The 26,669-nt window shown below is 40.2% G+C and overlaps 1 protein-coding gene across 10 annotated transcripts in view; it reads left to right on the top strand.

Annotated features, from left to right (window-relative positions):
• The window catches only part of LOC113127487 (receptor tyrosine-protein kinase erbB-4-like), a 210,113-nt gene extending 184,601 nt beyond the window's left edge, over positions 1-25,512 (top strand). For 8 of the 10 annotated variants that reach the window (XM_026302123.1, XM_026302126.1, XM_026302128.1 and 5 more), the window contains 7 exons: positions 8,760-8,921; positions 10,697-10,772; positions 10,991-11,137; positions 13,256-13,353; positions 13,563-13,733; positions 15,198-15,483; positions 16,532-22,443. In XM_026302123.1, the coding sequence (XP_026157908.1) occupies positions 8,760-8,921; positions 10,697-10,772; positions 10,991-11,137; positions 13,256-13,353; positions 13,563-13,733; positions 15,198-15,483; positions 16,532-17,370 (1,779 nt within the window). In that variant the 3' untranslated portion in view covers positions 17,371-22,443. Of the gene's footprint in view, positions 1-8,759; positions 8,922-10,696; positions 10,773-10,990; positions 11,138-13,255; positions 13,354-13,562; positions 13,734-15,197; positions 15,484-16,531; positions 22,444-24,978 lie in introns of those variants that run through there. The other 2 variants (XM_026302131.1, XM_026302125.1) reach the window with 2 other exon arrangements.
• The last annotated feature ends 1,157 nt before the right edge of the window (positions 25,513-26,669 follow it).

The following is a 26,669-nucleotide window of genomic DNA, read 5'->3' as shown; positions in this document are numbered from 1 at the left end:
TATATGTCTGTAATGCTGCTACCAGCCTTTATCCCTTACTGAAAACAGTATAACACTGAGATGTACTTTGGGCAGGTTCAGAAAACCTCTATAGCATATTCTTCCAGAAGATATATTTCATTCATCATCCTTTCCTGAATTTTCCTTCTTAACATTTTAAAAATACATAGATTTTAAAATCTAGGTAACAATCCCAGATACCAGGTGTCACTGTTATCTTCATATCATGACCATCATTTTAAAGCAGTGCTTGTTGTCAGCATGTAGCGTGATTAAAAGGAACTACAAATGGAGCAAATAAATATTCTGCTATGCACTGAAACCTAATTAAGATTAATTTAAGCTGAAGAGGTGAAACAACTTTTTCACTTCAGAATTTTTATCACTGACAGGCTGAATGGAAACAGCCTGATGTATGTCAGAGAACATCAGAATAAAAGTTTTAACATATGGATTGATAAAAGTGGATTCAAGTGCTTTAGATTGGTCAAATTTGAAGCTCAAATATTTTCTACTAAAACGTATCGGTACTGTGATATAGTGTACTGTAGTCATGGTAGTGATGCATTTTCTGCACCTCATTACCTACGCTTTCATTATTAATTCAATTCAATTCAGTTTCAATTCAATTTCATTTGTGTAGCGCCAAATCACAATACAAATCATCTCAAGGCACTTTATAAAAACAAAAAAACCCAACAAATCCCTTATGAGCAAACACTTGGCAACAGTGGAAAGGAAAAACCCCCTTTAACGGAAAAAAAAACCTCCAGCAGAACCGGGCTCAGTTTGGGCGGCCATCTGCCTCGACCAGTTGGGGTGAGTGGATTATTAATGCAATCCTAAAATTCTTTGCTTCTTAGAGCTTGTCAGGAAGGACATCACACTCTGATTTACAAACTCATACTATCATTCCACATCATAAAAACAAAACAAAACCCTGAGTAGTTTTCCCCTTTCTCCAAGACAAACATATTCACAGATTTTTACACACCCATATGGACCAGTCCCCAGAGGTACATCCGTGTCCCCACTGATACAAGAAGATAAAGAGACAGAGCAGAGGGAGAAGCTCATGAGATGGTGAGAAAGTAGATGGCAGAGGGATAAGCCCCCTGGGTCTTTCTAATTATCTGTAAGGATCAGCAGCGCTCAAGGATGCATAAGGGGAGGGATTTGACTGCCAGATCTGCTGGGTAGGAAGGCCTGATTGGATCGGTCACCTCTTTGCATATACACCCATTCCTTATGATGCCTGAAGCTGAGGCTCATTAGACACAGGCATATTTACGCATGCAGATGAACTACAGTGGCAGACATTTGCAGGGATTCTCCTGCACCTTATTGTGACCATGTGTTTCTGAGCTGTGCTGCATAAAACTTTTCTGAAATCTGAAGAAAATTCTGAGCTTCTGATACAAGTCAATTTTGTGCAGTCAACTGTTATTCCTTTCATCTCATGGTTGTAATAAACAAATAGGGTCCAGTAAGGCAGAGAAGTGATAGCTTTTTGTTATATGCCTCTGCATATAGAGTGTTCTAATACTTACATTTCTGTAATCACTCATGTATATTCACATACCTGTGTTTACACATTTGTGTTAATACCAGGACATCCTGTCCCTTTGCATATGAGTGGGCAGTTTGAATCAAGAGAAGTCTGACAGCCTCTCACCGTGGTAATTATCTGCTGTGATTAAAAATTATAACTTCTCAGTGTCACAGTGAGTAGCGGACAAATTATAGGCATTAGCATGAAGGATATGCTGCACCGAGTGTATAGTTTGGTACTCAGTTGATTCAAATAAGGATTAGATTATCACACTCTGCTTCTTTTTCTCTCCCTACCTGCTTCTTGCTTTCTCTGTTCTCTCTGTTTGATTCACCTGTCAAACACAGAGACTGCTGAGGTGTCAATAAAACCCATCATTACTCTACTCAGAGCTGCCCATAGGATTTCTCAAACTTCACTGCATCTCACTTGGGTGCTATTAATTGATGTTTGGATAGCGTTGGCGCCCAGCAAGGACAGTTAGCTCCATGGATGCAAATGTCATCTTTTGTTGATGCTAATTATGGATTTAATAGCAAGAGTGTTTTATTTTGAGTGAATAACCTTTAGGAATCGCAACTCTGTGTCAACATCTTCCTTTAGAAGGGCTGAAATTTAGATCACTGATCAAAAAGTTGCTGTTTTTCCTTTTCTAATTCCTCTGCAGCAGAAAGAAATTGACATTTGCTCATGTAAATCTGCCAGCAGCGGTCTTTTATTGCCTGCACAGTGACATTTTGGAAGGATCTTTGTCCCACAGGAGAGGTGAGATCATGGCGACATAGCTTAGATAATTTTACATTTGGTTGTCTCTCTTGTGGTGAGTATAATTAAGAATGGAAGCAGGAAAACATCAAGTGCTGATAAGTTCCGACACTGTTATTGAAATCCACTCCCACTGAGGGAATTTCATCCTCCCTTGCTTTCACATGCTTTATCTCACCCCTTAAATCCCTCACTGCGCACACCCCTCAGGTGCACAGAGAAGCGCACACCCTCATAAACACACTCAGCTCAGCTCAGGTTGATAGATAGGTGTGTTTGTTTCTGCACTGTGGTTCCAGAACGGCTGAATGCAGAGTAAATGGGGCTGCACCCCAACTGCTGTGCCACCACTGAGCTGTCATTATATGTGTCACATTATGTCACATCCACCTGGATCGTTCATTAAGCATCCAGCAATGCAGTTTGGAGCTTATTGGTTTCTTTGGAGATAATTCAGACAGTACACTACCTTAGCACATTATCTAAACCCTCTTATTATTGCCCTGCATCTTTGCAATTTGCTCCGTGGTGAACCGGGACATAAAAAGTACCTTAGAAATAAATCTGCCTCAACTTTCGTAACAATATTTCAGAAGAAAATTTGAATATGTTATGTGCTCATGTTAATATACAAATGATAAAAGAGAGGGACATCTGGACATTGACTGGTTGATTCTTGCTCTTTCTGTTTTTCTCCTTCTCCCATACACACACATAATAGAAACACCACAGAGGTTTTTCACACATGTGCTTTGGGGACTGCCAGCACTGTGGGAATGCCTTCCATTCTATCTCCTGCACAGCACACAACACATGACAGACAACCACCTGTGCCACCTGAGCAGACCCATTGTACACACTCCTTATCGCACTGGTCCCAGTTCTAGGCGTGTGGACAGACCCATATTGCTTATATTGTTGCTGCCTCTTCACCCATTCAGCGGGGCGGCTGGGTTTGCAGTGGGGGTGCACCACATGTGGCGTTCTTATCAGTCCCTCCGGAAACAGGCATCTCACTTTCTGGTTCCTGTAAGAAACTGAGCAAAGCCTTCTTCTTGAAATCCCCAAAATTTTCAGCTTGTGGATGCTTTGCAAGTGTTTGTACCCAAGAGTTGTATCATTAAAACTATTTACCTCTGATGGTTTCCACTGCTTCTTGAAAGAGCATGTTGCTTGGCAACAAATATGAAATAGTCGCACTAAATCAGTTCTGCAACTGTTTCATGTTGCTGTTTGGCTCACATTGGCAATAGTTTAGACAAATACTGTATGTGCTGAAGAACCGAGCCAAATTTATTACCTGCTATAGATCATCATGTCTGCCCTCCTCACCCCCACATCTTCCAACTGTTCTCCTTTATATCGATCATTTTCTATTCTTCAGCATGCTTCTATCCTGCTGAGGTGTACTGCTCCCTGCAGGTCCACACTGCCCTGCTCCTTTTTTCATGTCTGGTTTCATCTTTTTGTTTTCCTCCATTAGTGAAGACTCAGCTCTTCTGTCTTTTCTTCTTTGTAGAGCGAAGGTGCTAATGGGTTACAGACCAGCCGTGACCTCATCTGTTGCATGCTTTTGAAAAACTTTTAGCCTCTGTAAACAATTCAAAACTCCCTAGAGATGAAAAAGGACCTTCAGTGCTGGCTGAAATGGGATTTTTTCCTGCCTGGGAGTCAGTGTTGTTTCAGAGAAAGATAATCTATAAAAAGTGACACTTCAGAATGAAACACATCCTCTCACTAGGCATTTGGGTGAACACTGAAGAATCACTGAGTCTTAATTACTAAATATTACTCAGTTCAAATTATACATCTTAGAGGAGCTGAACAGGGAGGTGCATATGACAATGAACATGAGTAAAGTCAACTATCACATGTTTTGATTCTATGTATTTGATAGTTGAAGTCAGTGCTCTCTGGTGGACAAACTCTGTAATGCGACAGTTTCTAAGTTTTTAATAAATATTTTTTGTCATTTTTCTAATACAAACACACTGATATTCACTATTTCCAATATACAATTAGCTTTTATATTGGCCTAGCCTCATTGTTAGTCAAATTCTAATCAGAAAATGTAAAACTTTATCATCCATACTGCTAACAAATATTTTCAGAAGTTTGCAGTCTGGTTTACACATGGTTTTGCTGGTGTGAACATCCATTCATTTTCTATACCCGCTTATTCCTTAACCAGGGTCATGGGGATCTGCTGGAGCCTCTGGTATGAGCAGTGATAGTTAATAAGTACCACAAAACACTTGTACTGTCGTCACAGGTGCCTACTGTTTCATATACCTCATTAGCAAAACAATATTGTCTGTATCCTTTAAAAAAATGTTTTTAAATCATTTGAAAATACTGCAGTGGTTTCTGCAAAGTTCTTTGCTAAACAGCTTTTTGAAAACAGTCCTGGCAAAAAAAAAAAAAAGTTTAAATTTTACCAACTATTATAGCAGCACTTTATGTCCAATGGGCTTAAAACATATGCCCAGAGTCATTCAGGATGTGCAGCAGTACTAATGCCTCCTTAACCCTCATGCTCCAGTGTTACATGTGACTCACTGAGCCCTCTGTGACCCATGAGAGCTGGAGAGGCTGCTGGGGAAAAATGCTTCATGGGACCTTTCATATGAGGTTCAAGTACGTATTTTCAGCAAATTGCGGCATTCCCTAAACTGAATGAATGCATTCATTTTTTAATGACAGTAGTCATTCTGATTCTGACCTAAAGTCAATAATAACCCTGAGCTGAACTACCATCAAAATAAATCATATGGATTATGAACACTATGAGAGAATGTAAACATGAAGGATTGCCATTTTGTAGCTTTATTTTTGAGCTAATGATTTGATTAGATGGACAAATCAACTAATTTCAAGCCTTTATATTGGTTCTCCCAGAGTTCTCTATTTTATTGTCTTACATAAAGCAAAGGTTTTGCTTCAGTAACTTGAAAAATTGGAACTTTTATATGTACAAGTTCTGAATGAATGTAACCAAATGCCCTTCAAATGTTTATTACCACTTTATTTGTCTTTCCACGAGGTTGTGATGTTACGTCTCACGGTGTCACAGACTTTAAGATGCTCAGTCCAACAGGGCTTAGGGCTGTCTCGCTGCAACTTTGCTTAAAGGTTCTTATATGAACTTTAGGAGCCTTTGGATATACAGTAAGTCATAGTACCTTTAGATATGTAAATAAATATTAGTTTTTCACATGAATGTATGTATTGTATATGAGTTATAGGTTTACACTGTTTATGATACTTGTTAGAAGATTCAGACTCAGGCAAGATGCATTTCCCTTCTACATCCTCTATTTTTTAAAGGTCAGCCATAAACAGGTACTTTGAACTTAGAGTGCAGCAGCCCAGTAGAAAATTTACAACGATGCACGACACCAAATGTAGCTCTTCCTCCAAGGCAAATGGCTTTGCTTTCTCCTCTGAAAAATAATGGCTGAGACAAAGTGATTTTTGCCTTGCAGCCTGGCAGTCAGGCACGTTGCTCATTCTCTATTCATTCGAGCAGTTGCAACCTGCAGTTAGCAACTAACTTTTGTTTACATTTTACCCAATATCATCAAAGATTACTTTGTTTGCAACATTTTACTAGATGGTACACTGAAATGTACTTAGTTACTGAGGAATAAGTAAAGAACAGTCAGGAATGACCTGACATTTACTAATAATTAATCATCAATAATAATCAATAATTTACTCCAATGAACACATACTTATCAGCTAATATTTACCTGCTGTAGTACCTTCCAGGCTGTTCTCTAGCAATTCACTACAATCTACTATTAATTTGGAGTTATTCAGCAACTACATATTGTCATGCCTCACTAACTAATCACATTTTTGTGTATCAAACTGTTTTGACCAAGATACGTAAAAATGGGTTAAGTACCTCTTTAAGAGATGATCGGGACCAGGTAATATTGTTTATTGTAATATTGTGCATTGTTGTGTGAAGCGAACAGCCCTGGTGCTCAAAGAAAGTGGGTTTTGAACCGTACTTTGTCAGTGTGTTCTAACAGAACTGTAATGTAGTTTTCCAAACATGGCAAGTTTAATTACTTTCTCTGCAGGTTGCTGTATGATCTACAGGTTATATAACCACAAATTATCCAATTCCACTTCCCTCTTCAAGAAACTCAGAACTCTGGGTATTGTAACACTAAAGCACAGTCAGTGGGACCCTCTTAACCTGAAACTGAGACTGCCCCCACATTCTCCGCTGGGACGCCTATGTTTACCGCCCGGAGTGACTGAAAATTAATTGGCTTCTTGAGCTGCTGTACATTCCCCACTGTCAGTGCAATGGCCTCCCCTCATTTCCCCGTCACTTTAAGTCGAAGTGTATTAATGGACTGTGTGGACCATTGATTCCTAATTCGTCTCGACATCGACATTGGGGATAAATATTGCGTGGCACGATAGTCTTCGGGTTTATTGTAATCAGCACTGTTATTGATCGCCTAACTGAACCCCCCCAGAAGTAATCTATTTTAAATACACTTTCAGTAAAATGGGGTGTTTTGGGCCTTGTCCCAGCACATTAGAAAGCCTCACAGTAGTAGAAAGAGGGATACAGAATAAGGACTAGAAAATGTCTCAAATTGGTAGATAAGAGAACAAAGGTGAAAAACAAGCAAACACACTGACAGATAGAAATATTGCAAAAATCATCAAGTATGCTCAGTGAAATAAGCCTTGCTTTTGTGTATTGGTGGTCTCTGGGTGGTTTCTGTCAGTGTGTATGTGTATGTGTGTGTGTCTATGCGTCGGTCTCTGCGAGGCCAGCAGATGATGGATGAGAACTCAGCTAGCAGCGCTATCGATTTATCCTCACATTCATCTGGGGCGAGGTGGCGTGGGGCAGCTTGCCACGACGAGCATCTCAACACAGTGTCTCTCGATATGTGCCTGCTCACACGCACACATACAGTATTTATAAGCATTTCAAATGGACAATGATTATCTTGCGCCAGTGGAGGCGTGGACCTTGGATGAAATTTTTCATTGTCTGCTGAGTACGACTGCCTCCCTCCTCACCAAGGTGTTTTTATTGATCCACCTGCAAAGTGGCGTCCACTTGTTTAACATCCAGTCTAATACACTTCAATTGACCCAGCCTTGCCTGTCTGCCTGTCTGTCTGTTTTGTTCAGATATGCGCACAGAAGCGAAGAGGAGTGTGCATGTGTGTCAGGCCAGTTTGTGCTCACAAGGGCATGATGAAATGGGGGTGTGGCTCTGCGTGTTCACGGAGGAGCAATGTTTGTGTGCCTGTGAGCTCATGTGTGTTTCTGCTTGTAGAATAAGTCTAGTGTGTGAACATGGTCACGGGGATGCAAATAGGTTTTTGTGTGACTGACAAGAGCTGGTCCATCCAGTTCATTGCGCAACAAATTAAGGCTGCAAAGCAAAGTTGCCATTCTCTCTGCTCAAGGCTTTGTTGTTTTTCCCCTTACTCTCTTTGCTGGAGTGTTCATAATCACCTTTAACAAACTAGAAGGATATCAGTTGTTCTCCATGTCTAACCTCCATAAAAATGGCTCCAATTATCGAGGACATGAAAGCGACATGTCAGAGACATAATTTCAGTTGTGACTAAACAAGATAATACTTGAGTGGGACAAGTTACAAAAAGTACATATTGATGTTTGCACACTTCAAGACACAACAGTCAATTGCTTGGTCCAGCTTTTGAAAAGCAGCAGAGCTATAGTTCAGATATGTGTCTCCTATTTAATGCATTCACTGAATGCATGTTGTTGTGATGTCAGACAGTTTTAAGGCAGTCTTATCTTGATCATTGATAACAAAACCTGTATGCCTATATCCTGGAGAGGATTCTAGATGTGTTGTGTGGTCATATAGGGTTTTCTCTTTACTGTGCAAATGATTTCCCACTCATCCCCGAGACTTGTGCTACTTGCTTGCCGTTTAATAAAGTTCCTATGTGCATCAGATTTTTTCTTTTTAAAAAGTACCCAACTGATTGATTGACAAGCCCACTACCTTTGATTGATTGCTGCCTTTTAATATCTTCTTCACTCGTACAGTATGGTCAACCATTTACTCCTTTTATTTACAGACAACTCCACCTCAACATAAATGGCAATGATTCCACATAAAACTGAACACGTTTAACATGTACTGTTGAAAATACTTATAGTCTGGACCTTATATGAAAGCCTAAATCCAAATGCCTGTGTGGGTTTGTAGTTTATGATGATGATGGTTATAATTTTATGTTAGTGCTGACATTTACTGTACCACATCAACAATCTTGAGCTGCTCTGATCATGAAGCCTAAAATGATTAATGTCTCCATGAGTATTTAGAATCCTCTCATCTTTGTTCTCTCTCTCTCTCTCTCTCTCTCTCTCTCTCTCTCTCTCTCTCTCTCTCTCTCTCTCTCTCTCTCTCTGTCAGGGGATGATGTACCTGGAAGAGAGGAGGCTGGTCCACAGGGACCTGGCAGCCCGGAATGTGCTGGTAAAGTCACCTAATCACATCAAGATCACTGACTTTGGACTGGCACGGCTGCTGGACGCAGATGAAAAGGAATACAATGCAGACGGGGGAAAGGTTGGTGTAAGTGGAGGCGTGTGTATGTTTTTGTGTGTGTGCTGAACCTACCTGACACTTCGCATAAAAATGGTTGATATATGTAATAAATACTGAAAGTAAAAAGTAATAAAACAGAAGGTCAGTGGTGGTGACAGGAGACAGAAAAGCATTGTTAGGGTCCAGGGCCAAAGGTATTTGTATGTCTTAATATGTGTATGCACTGCAAAATAGGTGAGCAGTTTAAAAGAGGACAACAATTTAGAAATTTATAGTAATAAGAGCAAATTACCAGACTCTAAAGTGATGCACTAAAAAATTTTGACCAACCATGAAAACAACATAAATTATATTTTTAGTGATATGAAATAAGCAAGTTATCCTGCTATTGGAAAAACACAAAGTGGACACCTAACGATGCAAAGGTGACCTACTGTGTATATATATATATATATATATATATATATATGTATCCTCAGGTTTGTCCAGCATGCTGCATATTTGCACTCAGCATGTATATATTCTATGTACTTCTCTAACATAAATTATTAGTTAACATTAATTTCCAGCATAAAACAAGTGCCAAATCAATTATGCAGATCAATTGATTCGCTGTGGCGACTCCTAATGGGAGCGGCTGAAAGGAAAAAAAATTTTTATCCTAATTAAAAATTAGTATCCTTTGCGATAAAGTGTCCTTTATTGCATACTAGTTTTGGCTCAGCCTCAAGAGTTGCACATATTGTATGAGGATGTGACAAATAAAACCTTTTAAATCTTAAGTATTGATTAAAAATTAAGTCAGTCTGAAATTTTGTTTTGTGAAACTCTGGTAAACTTTGTTTCAGTAAAACACAATTTAGTAAAATAATGCAGCCTCACTTCAGTTTGTTTTGTTTGGGGATCCAGGCCACATTAATCAGAAGCCCCTTCTCATTTCCTCACTTGGGACTTACTATGCAAATCGTCCTGATCAACTCCCTTTATTAAATTAGCTTGTTCTCTTAAGACTACAGCTGGAGGCTGAAAGTAGCCCCTGCATCTTGAATTGGAGTTGAAGTATTTCCCTAAACCAGGAGAGTTTGATGCAACCATCTGAGTGACTGACTCTTTGTTGGTATTCACTGATGCCTTGATAAATGAGAGCTGTTGTCAGCACATCTGCATGTATGCCATAAAAATAGACACACCATGGGAGAGAAATCAACATAGATAAAAGTGTAAGTGTTTTACCACATTTGCAGCCTGAAGCAATTCATTTCTTCTTCCTGTTCATTTCCCCAAAGAGCATGCCTGTGTTTCACGCTCCCACACAGAGGGAGGTGCTGTATTTTACATGACTGATGAGTGTAAATCCGTGTGCATCCACAATAAAAGGCTAGATATCTACCTTATTTAGTGAGTTCTACAGTGTTGCTCTCTGCAGTCAGTATGGAAATCACATACCAGCATATGGTGTGCCCTCGTCAGCAACGTCAAAGGGCTTGTTGTTACGATTACTGTTATTAGTAGTACAGAAGATGCAGCCTTATTAAGTATGTTAAAACGCATTCACTATTGATGATCTCTTTGGTTAAGCTGAAGCTGATAGCACTTGAGGAATACTGAGTAAAGCAAAGCTATGGATGAGAGTGCTGTCAATTTTCCAATATCTCACAAATGCTAGATTAAAAGATAGGGCAGCTATTTAGCAAAAGAACATAATAGTGATTTGTCTGTTCAGGTATAATTAAATATGAGGTGAGATGTGTTTGCTTGTTTCATCATAAAATCCCATTATGTATCTATCCATCTCTCCTCAGATGCCCATTAAATGGATGGCTCTGGAATGCATTCACTACAGGAAATTCACTCACCAGAGTGATGTGTGGAGCTATGGTGGGTGCAAAATGTGTTATGTGTAGACGTCACTGTTTCTTATGCTTGTACCTGTGGAAGTAAACAAGTCAGTTGCTTACCATTCTGTTGTTTTTTTTTTTTTATTTGTATTTTCACCCTCTCATCTGACTGATTCAGTTGTTTCCTGTGGTTTCTTTGCCTCGCCTTCTCATCCCTTCCTTTGTCTTGTTCTCTGTCTTTCTTTGTTTTTCTCTCAGGAGTGACCATCTGGGAGCTGATGACATTCGGAGGTAAACCATATGACGGCATCCCCACCCGAGAAATCCCAGATATCCTGGAGAAAGGGGAGCGCTTGCCTCAGCCACCCATATGCACCATAGACGTCTACATGGTCATGGTCAAATGTGAGAAAACGCAAACACATTCTCAGACTCGAGCAATGTTATCTCATTTGGTTAATCTGTGCGAAAGTCAAAGTGTGTGTTTACGCCAGTTATGTGCTGGACTAATTCTTACGTTTTGTCAGAACATGAGTATTGCCTCAGCCGCAGGTGGCATTGTGTGTGGTGGAGTATATAATCATATTTTTTATTTTGAAATCATGTTTATACACTGCTACAACTGCCACAGATGAGATGTAGTTTAATAAAAGGGTTCATGTTTTTAATATTCATCTGGCAAGGTGGTATTGGAGCTCTGGGGCTCTAATTCAAGGCTGGAAGAGAAGCTGATATGTAAAGAGGAGAAAGGAAAAAAAAGAAAAAAGAGAATAAGAGACTCATGAATGTTATCATGAAACTGTGATGAGATGCTGGTTTATGGTCTGCAACATGCAGATCCACAGCCGTTTGTGTGCTCTTCCATCTGGACTACCACACCTCCCAGCTAACCTCCCCCAACTCTTCCTCCAGCCTGAACAACTCATCCAAAATCCCGCTATCTTGTTATTCTCCTAAAATTCCCCCATGTTTTTCCCATCTTGTGCACCTTCCCTTGGCTGGATTCAGGACCTGGTGCTGGTTTACATGGCAGCAGTGGGATTCGCCCAACCAGATTTCCAGGAAACGGTCCAAATATAGATGCCAATCCATCCTCTGAGCTCTGCCAGCCAACGGCTGCTTGGCTATCCTTTTCCCGCTCAGTCTGGTCATCACCCCACACTGTCTGAACTCCATTGTGGTAGAGTGACTTTTCTGTCTTCTGCTACTGGCCTCTCCCATCTATTTTTATTTCCCTGCCATTGAAGCTTTTCTTTTTTAATTATCTAGATTTTTGTGTCACACAAAAATTCTATCAGCTCTATGGTTATGTGATTTATGACTGGCTTACTTGTATAGTGGTGATTTAAACTCTTTGCTCTTGCATTAATTGTGATTTGCCCTGGATAAGCACAACAGCAGTGCTGAAAATGCCGAATGTGTTGAAAGAGAATGATGTGATCCAGCTTGGAGCTTGATATCAAAACATACTCCCTTGACAAAATGCTAATCCAACCAAAATGTCATAATATCTAATTGTTTTTTTTTTTGTTTTTTTTTTTTGTTTTTTCAAACAAAAAATTACTGCCAATGGCTTTATGATGTGAGAGCACACAAGCAAAATATGAAAGCCCTGCAGCCATTTAGCCTAATAATAATACCAACTGGAAAAAAAGTGCTTGAGGGTTTCCATGTATTCCTGATTTATATGTCATGTTACATTTTGCATATAGTTGTCAATTTGATCCAGTGTAATGCTGAACAGCTCATACTCCCTACAGGTATAATCTTGTTGAAATTGCTCATTGTTTCTCACAGTGCAAAGACTACACAAGACTCGAGCAATGTCTGGTGAGTGTCAATGATCAGAAATAGCCAAAACAGGTCAATCACAAGTCAAACCAACAGACAGGTCACAAAACCTCGTCAAAAGGCAGAAGGAAGCTCAGCGGTTGGCTGCATTAATTCTAATTACATGTTGACTGAGAGCTGTTGTTTGTGATCCGGTGTGCTGTCACACTGTGTGCCCCACCGCCTCAGCACCACCCCAATAAAGATGAAATAGAGTTTGATTGCTGAAGTAATTGCACCTCATTTAGGTAATGTGTCTGAGTGGGGCGCTCAAAGCGAAGGTTAGATGAACTGAGTGAAAACAGACAGACGAAATAACAGTGATGGTCAGGGTTTATTGAAGAAGTTGTAGATTGAAAATGGTGTCGACAGTTATGGTTGAAAATGAAAATCCGTTTTTTTTGTAGCCAGCCTTAAGATTAAGATTGTGAGGCATGAACAATCATTTTTGTCATGATCAAAACTTTTAAATTTGCAATAGAGTAAAATTCAACAATTATTTTTTGCTGGTATGAAAATGACAATGAAGTAGTAAAGCAGCTGGTATTTCTGCATGTACAGTACAGCTTTTAGTTTTTGCTCAGGTCTTTGTCCATAATCCATCTTTCCATTTATCTCTCTAACCTGTTGCTTTCCTTCAACCCCCCACCCCCAATCCCTCTTCTGCTCTGTCTCCCTCATTGACTTCCCCAGGCTGGATGATTGATGCAGACAGCAGGCCAAAGTTTAAGGAGCTGGCTGCTGAGTTCTGCAGAATGGCCCGTGACCCCCAGCGATACCTGGTCATCCAGGTGTGTTTGCCTCAACAGGAAAATATGATTTTTTCTGTGCAACCATCCAACCATGTTGTAGTCTGTGAATAAAAATTTGACCCATGAGATACGTTGTATTTTTTGAGTGGAACATTATTTAACACTTTAGTTTTATGTCATGATGGCATCCATTCATTCCATGCATTCCATTAATAAAGTCTTGACTGTGCCACTTGTGAATGTTTTAGGGCGATGACCGCATGAAGCTTCCCAGTCCCAATGACAGCAAGTTCTTCCAGAGTCTTCTGGATGAAGAGGACCTTGATGACTTGATGGATGCTGAGGAGTATCTGGTTCCCAGAGGCTTCAACATGATACCTTCATCCCATAGAACCAGGCCTCGAGTCGACTCCAACAGAGTAAGGACACACAAAAACACTTAAAAATCATTCATTTTGTAAGCTGTAGTCTTAAGATGATTGATAAATATGTTAAAGTGTTTTAAAATGTCATTCTCTTTCTAATTGCTATCATTAAAAATGCTAATGTGTTTACTGTATGCAACGTATCCCCTTATAAAAACTCTTTACTTGACGTCTAAAACATAATTCCTGTCCTCTGTAGTCAAATATTGCCCAGCTCACTGTCCTGTATAAATGCTTAATTTACACAGGACAGTAAGTGCTTCAAGAGTGCTTGGGAATGTCCAGTACACTGAGGATTTTTCTTTGCTAATGGGGCACCTCTGTCATTTCCTTCCCAGCATGTGGCTTAAACCTGGACTCTTTGTGGGCTGGTTCCCCAGGCCTCCGGTTTCATTACTCAGAGCTCTATAAGCAAATAACAGACACTCTTTAGCCCTAGTGTCTGCTAATAGACAGTGAGTGGAGAGCGGAGGCTTGGCTAATTGCGCTGCAGTATGCAGTACCTGCTGCTGGCTCACAGCTCTGCATCTTGTGCACCTTTACCCCCATGACCTATTCATTTGCTGGCGGCTCTTTGTTCTTTGACAAACACAAACATATCCCAAACAACACATGATGCGTCCAGGGTCCTGCGTGCTTAAGGTCAGCACCCCTATTATGACTTGAAATTCTTTTGATCATGCTGTGAAATGCCCCTAAATGCTCAGCCCGACAGGGAACGGAATTCATTCGAATCCATCGGCTGGTTGACATTGTCAGAGGAAGTTAGTTATTCAGGTTATGCCACCACAGACGCACTTCGATACAGACGGTTATCTAATCTGGGTTGATTTGCTCTCACACTTACACTTGAAAAGAGGCACAGATAATGACTGGCTTTGAAGAAGGGATGAGCAGAGAAGTTTGGCGGAGGGGAAGTTGATTGCCATGGAGGGAATACAGTGGGAGTAGGTGGACAGATATAACCCCAGGATGTCTCCTTTTTTTCTGCTGTGTTTTGTAGCTCTGCTTCCTGTAATTGCTGCAATAGCACAAGCACTTTTACAGGAGTAGGCCTGGGTTAAATAGCTCACAGCAAACCAACACAGCACCACAAGTAGTCCTTTGCTTAATGTGTCATGTTTAGTACAGTGTTTATTTTATTTATTTATTTTTAAATGTTCTTCTTTTTGGAAGTTCAGATATCTGAATGATAGTTTTGCCCACAGCTGGTAACTATACCAGCAGAACTTTGAGAATTTTACTGTCAACAAGCAGATGCACTGATACGACTGACAAAGGCGGACTTAAGTGTATTTTTGGCATTTACACCACATGTGTCTGTTGTTGTCCAGCTAATCTATATGTGTTTAGTTTGGTTTGTCTAAAATGTTTTTCGGGCTGTTCTGTTACTGAATAGCAGAACAGTGTCAAACTGTGCATTTCATGTCTCTATTTACAACCCACCATTTACCTCAGAACCAGTTCAGCTATCGAGATGGTGGTCCAAACCTTGTAGAGGGCTCCATGGCAGGTGCACAAGCCTGTGTGAACCAGGAAGCAGCAGGTGGCCCGGGGCCAGTCCAGGAAGACCAACGCTGTAACGGGAGCCTGCATAAAAAGAGCCTGAGCCAAACTGGGGGAGAGGACAGCGGGGGCCAGAGGTACAGCGCTGACCCCACCATCTTCCTGGGGGAGAGGACATCTAGAGGGGACACTGATGAGGATGGATACATGACCCCCATGAAGGACAAGAGCTCATCAGGTACTCTAACTTCAAACACAATAAACAGTACTATAAAATAATGTTGAAGCCGCTGTAATCGCTTTGTAGTGGTCGTACGAGTCAAGACAGGTTAATTTTACAAAGCACTTGTAGCAAGCAGAATTGTTGGGAATTGATTTACTGAAGCTAAAATGAGTCCAGGTAGAGAAGTTTCAGCCCTGAAGGGCATTTTTGAGTGAAGATGCATTTTAACATTTATACTTAACCCACAGCCTGTTGCAGACAATAGTACACTTTAAAATAACCTTAACCTTATCTTAATATCTCACTAATCTAGAAAACACAAAGAACACTGGTGGTAGAAGCGGTAGATCAACTAGGCAATTATGTGTATTGTTCCAAAAAAACAGAAACTCAGTTTTAATGTCAAATATGTGTACCCTGTGTGTGCTATGAATTGCAGCCGAGTCATTCTGTCATCTCTTTGCTCACTCACAGAGTAAATACAATATTTCGTAGTGTGTTCCTTCTGTCATTTTGACTGTTCATTTCATTGATTAAAATTCATTCTGAGTTTCTGTCGATGGCAGTGTATGTCAGATACTACTATAGAGTCATGTTTTGCCTTTGATCATAATTCAGTCCATCAGCCCTGCTCTTGTACTACCGTCTTTGATTTTTGAGCAGCTCAAAATATAACAAAGCCTGCAGCAAAATGCATCTGATGCAATGTCAAGGAATGGAAGAGTGGGCAAAATCAATAGGTTTCGCACCCCACTATTACAGCGTTTGGAAGCTGTGGAGAGGGGTCATTTGTTGGCATTTTCACCCCCGGCAGATGGAGTTTCCAGTGCCAAAGAACTGCTGGCAAGTTGCCCAACTAGTCCTGAATGGCTGCTATTAACACCATTATCATCTCCATCTCCATCTTTCCTCATCATCTCTTTCTTTTATTCACTTCAATTTCCACTGTCTTTTGTTTTCTCTTGATGTAATTTCTGTGATATTTTTGCTTGTCTTATTCTCTAATAAACTCCTTTTCTCTTGTTCTCCACTTTGCTTTTCCTTTTTGTGGTGTGTGCTACAGAATATCTGAACCCCATAGAGGAGAACCCATTTGTCTCACGACGTAAAAACGGTGAGGTCCATGCCTTGGACAACCCAGGTTACCACAGCACACCCAACAGCCACCCCAAAGGGGAGGATGAGTACATCAATGAACCACTGTACCTCAACACTTTCCACAGCCCTGCCGAGCTGGGCCTAGAAGCCCTGAGGAGAAATGGTCTGCCTCTTCCCACTCAGCCTCCTTCTTCCATCTCAGCCATGACCTCAGGCTCCCACCTCCCACTTATAAACCAGACCAGCCTTCCTCACTACCCACTTCCCACAGCCCAACCTTCTCCATCTGGCATGCCTTGCCTCCACGGCCCACCAACCCACATCCTCCACGCCCATCACACCATCAAATCTGCAGGACAAACTGGCAATCCAGTTGGTAGCTCCGGCACTCAGAGCCAAACAGGAACTACTGCCCAAGCCCAGGTGTGCCAGTCTGGTGCCCTGTCCACTTCAGCCACCATTGGACACGGCAGCCTGCCAGCCTACCAGAGCCATGCCACCACACACCCCGCCAGCATGCTGAAGCACGGAGGACAGACAACAGGTAAAGCCAGTGGGAAGAAGCTGAAGGTGACCTTTGACAATCCAGAATACTGGCAGCACAGTTTGCCTCCCAAATCATCTAACCAGGCAACCTTCGATGGTGCCCAGGGAGGTTCCACCAACCCCAAGCTCTTGTATAAGCAGAATGGACACATACAGCCAACAGTAGCTGAAAACCCTGAATACATGTCTGAGTTTTCCCTGAAATCTGGCACTGTCTTGCCACCTCCACCCTACCGGCAGCGGAACACTGTGGTCTAGATGTTCCTTAATCTGACTCTAGCCTCCAACAGCCCTGACGTCCTCTCCAGTTCCACTGTCCAGCCATAACCAGAGCTACCCCAACTCTTTCAAAACAATGTGCCATCTGCTGTAGACTGTAGAGACATCAGAAGGAGGTGGGCTGAGCCGAACCAAGCAGACCCAGCTCAGACAACCCACCTACACTATAATCATCTCAGTTCATTTCTGTTCTGTAGATAGATACTATACTCCAAGTTGCTGAGAATGTGAAGGTCATGGGAGTTTTCACACAGCAGTCGAACTACTGAATGATGTTGTCCCAGAGAGGTGGACCACAGTAGTATCAAACAAGATGGGTTCAACTAGGGACCTGAACTCACTGCCAGCCTCCGCGGTGTCCGATTCATGAGGAACAAGAATTCGTATTATACTTTGTTTTCCATTATAAAGGTCTGAGGAAGAACAATCTTCCGCTAAAGGTTTCTGAAATAAGCAAACAGAGAACAGTGATGCTGTCTGGTTTTGTGAATGACCTTGTAGAGGGAGGCCAGACAGCAGAATATGGAGGAAAAACGATGGAAGGGTTTAATGAAGAGAGTGACTTCCTGTAACATTAAGGACAGAGCACTGAAAGCCGATCAATCATATTCAGTCTTTTTGCCTATAAGATTATACTTTATTTTCTTGGTTTTCCATCAAATATGTGAAACTCATCTCAATTTCTACTGTAACTGTGATATTGTGATCGCCAAAACTGTGGTGATCCCTGCTTTCTACATTTGTAGTTCAACCATTAACTTGTCTGAAAACACGTAGTGCAGCTCCTGTTTTGCTCTTTTTACTTGACTGCTGTCTCTTTGGAGAAACTATTCAAAAATGGCTTTTTCGAAGAGTATTAGAAAAAAATACACTGTAAACATTTTATAAACATTGGTTGTGGTGCTGAAAAGATGGATTATTATACACTAGTTTTCCCATTCAGATTGTGAAGCTGAATGAGTGCCATAAGAGCGTGAGGGTAGCTAGGAAAATTGCTGTATTAGATAAGACCATCCATAAAGCAGCTGAACTCAGAATGGTGGTTTGAGACACAGAGAGAGTGAAGGAGAGAGTAAGAGAGAGGAAAAATCTACAGAGAGGGGAGGGAAAGTTCATACAGTCTGCCTAATGAAGACCTCAAGGAATGAACAAGACAGCACCAGCAGAGCACAGTAAAAACTGACTTTTTTTGTGAGTGTATTTGTGTCAGTGTGATTGGGATGAGTGTGTGTGTTCATATATTAGTGAGCTAGTTTGGCCCCACAGGGATGTCTGGGTAAAAAGAGATGCGGTAGAAGTTGGGGGTGATGGGGTCGACAGCCAGAAACCTTTAGTACCGTTTCTAACAAACAGTAGACTCAACATTGGTATGACCTCATTCAAGGCTTTTTCCATATCACTGCTGTCACGAAGAAAACATTACATTTTTAATTTCAGCGGCTTGAATCGACTGACCCAATGGATGATCTTCAGATGTCTTGTTGTTCGCCATAATTAGCAACGTAAGAATTTATAAAGGATCTATCCATGACTATTTCAATGGTGCCAAAATTAGAAAACAAAGCTTGTCTTTGTCATGGTGTTCATTTATATGACCTTTTTTGTAGATGGACACAGTTCTCACATGTTACAACTGTGCCCAGTATTGTGCAGAATTGCTCCATCTAAACCCTCGCCTTCCCACAGTAGTAGGTTTGGACATGATACTGTTTTATACTGTAGAAATCGGAGTGTTGTTTTTTTCCTTACATGTGTTCATAGCTATTTTTGCCATTGTGTCTGTGTTGCTTGCAATTATGTTTGTTACTTGTTGCTTCATCATTTGCACCTTGTAAATCAGAGACTGTGGAGCTTGTTGACCAGCCTTCAACAATATTGACCCATCCATTATATGACTATAAGATCAATTGTCTCATTAGACATTAGCCTTTTTTCCCAGATGTGGAGTAATAGTGGCATTGTCAGCTGTTGATGTGGCTGACAACCGAATTATTTTGAAATTTTAAAGGATCTTATGTCCCAGAAGTCAGAACTTCATGTAGTATTAAGCAACTGAACCAACCACGTATATACATAAATAATGAACAACAGATACCGTTGGAAGACATATCATCATGCTCCTTGAATTATGTTTTTTATCCAAATACTGTAATAAGGGAATGTTAATGTCATGTGAGCCAGTTGATACTCAACATATTGTGCTGACTATAACAATGTATTCCATTTGTTTTCATTATAACATCCAATATTATGGTTTAATATCTGTTCATAGGAACTACTGATAGCATTTTATACTTTTTTATGCTTGTATTTAAACAAACAAAGCAGTTGGTTAAGGTCAGAGAAAGATTGTGGTCTTGGTTTAAATCCAGAAAAAGTCCTAAAAGGGACTAAAAGCATGAGATCTGACATTTAACATTTAACCAAAACCATATTCTTTCACTAACTCTGACCAAAATACTTCTGTTACTTCTAACATTTTCTCTTTAGGGAAAATCCAATGCTTTGTATAGTAGGTAACTTAATTAGTGACTTCAATTACTGTTGGTACATGTGTCAATTTACAACTTATAGGAGATTGTAGAAACTTTTTTTGCTCAAGTGCAACTGTCAGATAATAATTTACACTTCTCCCAACACTGGAATTTCATTCGTGCAGGTATAGTCCAGCCACTGTTCGACCACATTTCTGATCATCCATCCATCCATCCATCCATCATTTATACCCACTTATTGCTAATTAGGGTCATGGGGATCTACTGGGGCCTATCCCAGCTCTCTTTGAGTGAAAGGCAGGGGTACACCCTGGACAGGTCACCAGTCCATCACAGGGCCATTTCTGATCAATCAAGGCATATTGTGATTTTTATTGTTGGGATCACCAACTGAGCCCTGATTGTCACTTTGCTTTCATGAGAATGTTTCTAACCCTCACTATTGATGCCTCTGCAGGCAAACTGCCAGTTAATGCTGCTAAAAGCGCTGGTGTTACAGCCATTATTTCTTCCACCAAGCCATACAGACCACCTGTGGGTGGAAAAATACCACAGAACTCGCTAAACTTAAAAGATCAAGGTGAACGTCTTGTATTTTTTTCTGAGAGATCCTCTTACAATAGCTCACTAGAATCAGTGTTCAGTGAACATGAAGAAAATCTCATCTTTCCTGAATCTTTTCCAGTCATCATCAGTGGAACATTCATTTCAGCTTTTCATAATTCTGCTGTGGCAGATTAGTTTTTCTTGAGTAGGTTATTTATTTTGTGTGTGTTTGAGTGTACATACATGTAAAGCTGTAAATGCTTGTCCTTTTCATGATGCAGCTCTTTAATCGAACATGGAGCTTAAAAGAATCAACCCTTCGTTATTGAAATATTTAAATATTCAACTTGTTTTTTGGTTCTTTACCACTTAAGAAAGCAAAAGCTTTATTAACAGTCAAAGTAAGGGTATGTGGTCAGGAGTTTGCGTTTAGTTGGTACTGACTAACTTCAAGAATGCCTTTGTTTCTGGGTTTTTTGTCTGCTTTAAACCGTATTTGTCATGCTGCTTTGATGACACCATGATTATTTGATGGAGGAATATTTTGTAGTCTCCTTTGGTGGTCTAATTCAATGAAACAGAGATAATTCATTAACTATGTGGGATAGTTACATTGGATTTGAGCTTCTTTACACAGAGCATTGGAAGTGACTGCCAAATTTGGCTTTCTAAAAAAGATGACGATCCTAAAAAGAAAAACCCATGCCTTGGGTTCTGTCTAGTTTGCTGCAAATTATGTTGCAGACATTGGAAAATGTGTCTTTGAATCAAGGATTGATTGAAACACTGATAGTCTCACATGTTCTGGTGAGCACTTCAGAGCATCCAAGACACTGAGCAAACCTCAGCTTTTAATCGAATAATCGAATCAGATCGTGAGGGCATACCTAGGAAAGTGAAGAGCCTCTTGTTCTGTCATTCTAAAGTTTTTTTTTGTTGTTGTTTTTTTTAAATACCACAATTAGTATATTTATTTATGGAAGCACTCTTTTTTTCTTCTCTGCTGTCATGCCTTGTTTCCTGTGTCACCTGCTGCTATTTGTCTCAGCCCCAAACACTCTTGCGGCTCAAGAGCATGCCATGACTTTTTACTGTTTCCTCTGAGCCAAGGTGCAGAGGCATGTAGCCATGCTGTAGTGAAGTCAGTCCTTCAACATTTCACCCGCAGCTTCTCCTAGACTTCGACTGTGTCTAATTTATAGTGCAATATCACCTTGCATGGTACCCAAAGTGAGTGTTTTACCACCCTCCACCATTGTGTTGCTTCATTAATGATAATTACATTTCTGTCCAAGGAATGGACAGGGTGGAAGACAACCAGATATTTTTACTGAATTCAGTAGCACAAACTTGGAATCCTTATTTATAAAATCATGTATGGGATTTTTGTATACAGTACCCTATATTGTCTTTTTAATATTGAGTTTGGTTTTAGTTTTTTCCATTTTCCCAATGTTATTTTTCTTCAAAGAAAAAGTCTTGAATCTATTCAAGATTTGTTTCCACTATTGTGCTGGTTATTCTACAATGTTTTGTCATTTAGTTAGTTTTTAGTATTTGCATCCTCATTGCACAAATTGTCATTTATAAGTGGACATTATGGTTTTTCTGTTTTAAAATGATGAAATCAGAATAACTGTACAGAATCTCTGGGGTTTCCTCCAACACATTTCAACAACAAATGTGAATAGTATTTTTATAAAGCACTGAAATGGCCGATGTGGTGAATTTGTAAATAAGGAGGCAATGCTTTGAATTTATATGGTCTTCTCTCCCACTGCTGTTTTTCCTGCTTATAACAACCTGTAAAAAAAGAGCCGTACATATTTGCTTTATGTAAGTGTACCTTTTGACTAATGACAATTTGATTTTAAAAGTGCTTGTTGACCCTTTCTCATGTGAATCTCTGTTCAGTGGCCCTTTTCCAGAGCTTTGTGGCTGTCCCAATGTAACCCTTCAGTTTAAGTAAAAACTGTAAACTGTGGTGATGGTGGATGAGTTGTGAAGGGGGAGGTGGAGGGGAGGAGGTGGTGGGGGGGTTGGTAACGAGAGCACCCCAGAACAAGTGAACAATACCTTCTTTTCCTCTTAATCTCCCTCCCTCTTTGGACCTAGTGCTGCCAGCCAACCTAGATAAACTGTGTACCTTCTCTGCTTTCTTTCTACTGGAAACATTACTGAGCCAAGCCTGACCTCTTCCTCCTCTATCCTAAAAGGTAGAGCACAGCCATCACAGTACAGCCTGTTTTCATGTCACTTCTGGTTTGTTTTGCATGCTTTTAGAGAAGGCATATTACAGCGAAGACATTATCAGCATCCCCTCCTCCTCTACATTAGCTTTCCATACTTCCCCCACATCCCTTAATCCAACATCTCTCCGACTTCTTTGAAACCATACCCAAAGCTTTATACTATAGAAATGCTGTTCCTCATGTTTGTTACATGAATCTGTCAAAAGTATATTTTTAATTTAATATAAATAAAGATTGATTCAGTATATGTTGTGTTGTTTCAGAGATGTTCTTGTGCATTTGTTGTGTGTCTTTCAGCTATGAGTAAGATGCAGAGTTGACTTGGAGTTCATGCAAAAATATTTGCAAGAGAGAAGTACTTTATTACATCTTACAGAGAAAATGTAATACTGCTACATAACTGTAGCATCCAGAGTGAATCAAAAACACCTCAACAAGGAAGCTCTCAGGTCCTGAACCCAGATCCCATGTTTGCTTGCTCAACATGCCACCCTGCTGCCTGTAAATAGAGCAGAAAATGAAAGCCCTGTTCATTTGCTCTAATGCTCGTGCTAACAGCTTTAATAATAAAATTTAACAGATGGTGTCTTCAATTAAGATGCTCTCAAGTTACAGCCTACTTGTTTTGACCCGACTTCTTAACTTCATCAGTGCAGAAGTTGCACTGGAGGCATAATTCTGCACTGCAATACACTTTCATGCTCAAAAGGACTGGCAGATGAAAACCAGCTGCATCAAAAGGTCCGCAGTGTTCTCCAAGCCTCCTCCAAAAGCTCTCCTCAGATAGGCTAATGTGTGGATGTAACATTTTGCTCTCGTTTTTCTCTTGCCCCGTGCTGTGCTTAATCCACTGTTTACCCAAGTGTTGGTTATGTAAACTAGCATAGGCAACATCGTTTGCTATGCAGCACTCTACCATTGCTGCTGCACTCCCAGGCTTTCATTTCAATCATAAATAATACAAAATTGTCCAATGGCTGAATATGAGCTTTCTGAAGTCACTGCTATTAATACTAATAAGGCAATGGGGTGCATTAAGTAAACACTGTTTATGAACAGAAATACCCCTCCTTTTTCTTCCTGCTTTTCCCTCTCTTCTCTCTCTATTAGTTTCCTCAGAGCACTGAAACTCAATTAGTAAGCACATCTAGTTCCACCATATTAATTTAGAGAAGGGGCTTCTGCTGCAGAGTAACAGTATTTGAACTATTTCCAGTTATTTTCACATATAGGTACTTATTCAAAATCTATATTAGGTCACTGTCACTGTCATAAATTATGCTTCCCATTTGCTAGGGAAAAGAAATTTAATTGATACTCACTAATGTTGAACTCCCATAATAGACAGATTATCTTGAACATTAAGCACACTTTCCGACAGGACTTTACACATTATCACTCACACCAGGCCTGGGGGGTTGGGGGTTCACTGTTAATTTGATGTTGCTGTATAACCATTTGTCAGTGTATTACAAGTCTCCTTTATAGCGGATCTTCCAGTGATGCCTGATATTGCTGCCTGCCAAGAGACAGGATTCAGCTCTGTCTTGGAGGCCTGTAGCAATTATACTTTCAGCTGCCCTGTACACCTGTGACGTAGCTCAGCGATGACAGCTCATTGCCTACAGGCTGGTGCTGTTTAATTGCAGCGTGTCACCTTGACATGTTTTACCCACACAGCCCTGCACCAAAGACAAACAGGGCGACTGTTTGAAATGACTCCACAAGTTTGATTCCTTTCTGTGGTAAGCTTAGGTTTTAACCTCTGTTTACAGTCATTTTGTTTATGAATATTCTCAGTATGACACAAAAATCCATGCAACAGAGTTTAGATTATGAGGCTAAACTCTAATTCTCCCATATGTCTCGTGGTTGTATTTATTCTAATGCAAGAAAACTACCTTTAAATAAATCATTCTTCAATTTACGTTGTATTGTGTAAGATTTAATCTGTAACAACAGGGCTGACAGTGTCTGCAAAAAATCATTAATCATTCCTGTATTAATCTACTACCTTATATTTCTTTTCATTATATCTAGAGCAGTTTGACATCATTACTGTAACATATTAGATTACTCTCTTTAACTTCATTTGGTATATTTACATGGAACATGCTCCTGGTATATATGTCCATTATGCTGCTTCTATTATGTGGTTAAAGATGTGAGGCATCAATCACACTTATCTCCCACCATATATTGATTTATTGTTTTATATATTTTTATGTCATTTATTTGTTGAAAGTGAATGAAACCTGTTAATAATGAGAATTCACATTTATTTAACCTTACAGGCTGTTGAAGATGTTGGACCAATGTTTTTCCACTGATGAGAGTCAAACTTTGTGAGAATATGCTAGATCCATGCCTGAGGCTCATACAAAGGTCTGGAGAAAACCAGGCTAAGTAGACCTGTATGGAGCCAGCCAGTGAAGACACTCAGTATAGTCTATAACTGAGGATTACCATGGAAAGAAGAGGAGGAGAAGACTTCCTTTGAAGCAACACTTCCACACAACATCATACTCAGGACAGAGACAGCAGCTGAGGAGACAGGGGAAGAAGAAAACAGGAGAAAAATGGAGGTGGCAGAGAGACAAAAGGCCAAATGTAGGTAAAGGTTGGACACAACAGCCTGAGGCAGACTGTCGAGGGCAGTGATCTGCAGAAAATCAGCTCTGTGTGGGAGAAGCAAGGAGCACAGGAGACAGACTAGATGGTAACTGGAACAGGTTTTGACTAAAAATGATGCTTGAGTTTACAAAATGGTTTATACAATGACGTGTGACATAACATGTTCTTCAGTGTAAAACAAAATATGTGTCAGTTCAGTCTGTGCAAGATTATATAGGCTACACAGGCATTTGGCAGTTGTGGTATACTGAGTTGTGCCAGATGCTGTTTCCAGTATTTACTACTAAACATATACTCCAGTCTTTTATGTTGGCAACTTTACTTCATGCCTTGTGCTTAAAATAAACTACAATAGTCATAAGGGAACACAGGGTACAACCCTGCAGAATATTCAGTCACTACTTAACACAAAACATTGTTTTCTCTATGTGAATCATCATTTAGACAATTTGTCATAAATGTTTTTTTATGGTTATAGAGGAATTGTTAATATATATTTTTTTTTTTTTTTGGTGGCAAACAACAGAACTCCAAGGCTGCCAACATTTTTGTTACTCATATGATCAAATTGAAATGTCACTTTCCATAATATAATTTGTAGTTTGCATTTAGAATAATATTGTAATACTTAATGCTGCCAAAATGAAAATGAACACAAAATAAGGAATTTAGAATATTAATAATGGCTGATGTTAGCTAATTTCTAATGGAAATGGTGTGTGTGTGTGGGGGGGGTGTGTGTGTGTGTGTGTGTGTGTGTGTGTGTGTGTGTGTGTGTTTAAAGGCAGCATTCTTGGCCTCTTTGGGGAGAAGTCAGCCATCTACTGGCCAATGTGTAATTTGTGCTACATATAACACCTATGTATGTAAAACTAACACTCGGCCTCATGGTTTAGGCAGCTGTAAGTGTTCTTTTTTATAGCTTAGTGAGGATTTTCAGTGAGAGATTTTTCTGTCTTTATTCCTGCAATGACCCATTGCAACTCACACATACACAGTTCCACACACATACTACACACATGAGACTGGCCTGAGGACAGAGATGGAGAGCTCTAATTTCCACAGGGCCCACAAAGTCTCTCCATCCCTCTTAACTCAATCTCCTCTCTTTCTCTTACTCACAACTACACACACTTGCAGAAAGATCACATACATAGACAAGCGCACATGCACACAGATCTGTTAATGTTTGAATTTAAATAGGTGAAAGACAGATACTTTATTTTTCCCATCCAAGCACTGCATTATGTTGAACTAACTGCAGTATTTATAAAGTCGTCCTCTGAATCTCCCTTTTTGTGCATCCCGCTCTGACTCTAACCACACATTGCCCCTCACATCTCACTAACAT

The sequence above is a fragment of the Mastacembelus armatus genome, chromosome 2, assembly GCF_900324485.2.
Source record: "Mastacembelus armatus chromosome 2, fMasArm1.2, whole genome shotgun sequence".
Taxonomy (NCBI): Eukaryota; Metazoa; Chordata; class Actinopteri; order Synbranchiformes; family Mastacembelidae; genus Mastacembelus; species Mastacembelus armatus.
Note: the sequence above shows the minus strand (reverse complement) of the source record. Positions and strands in the feature narration are given on the sequence as shown.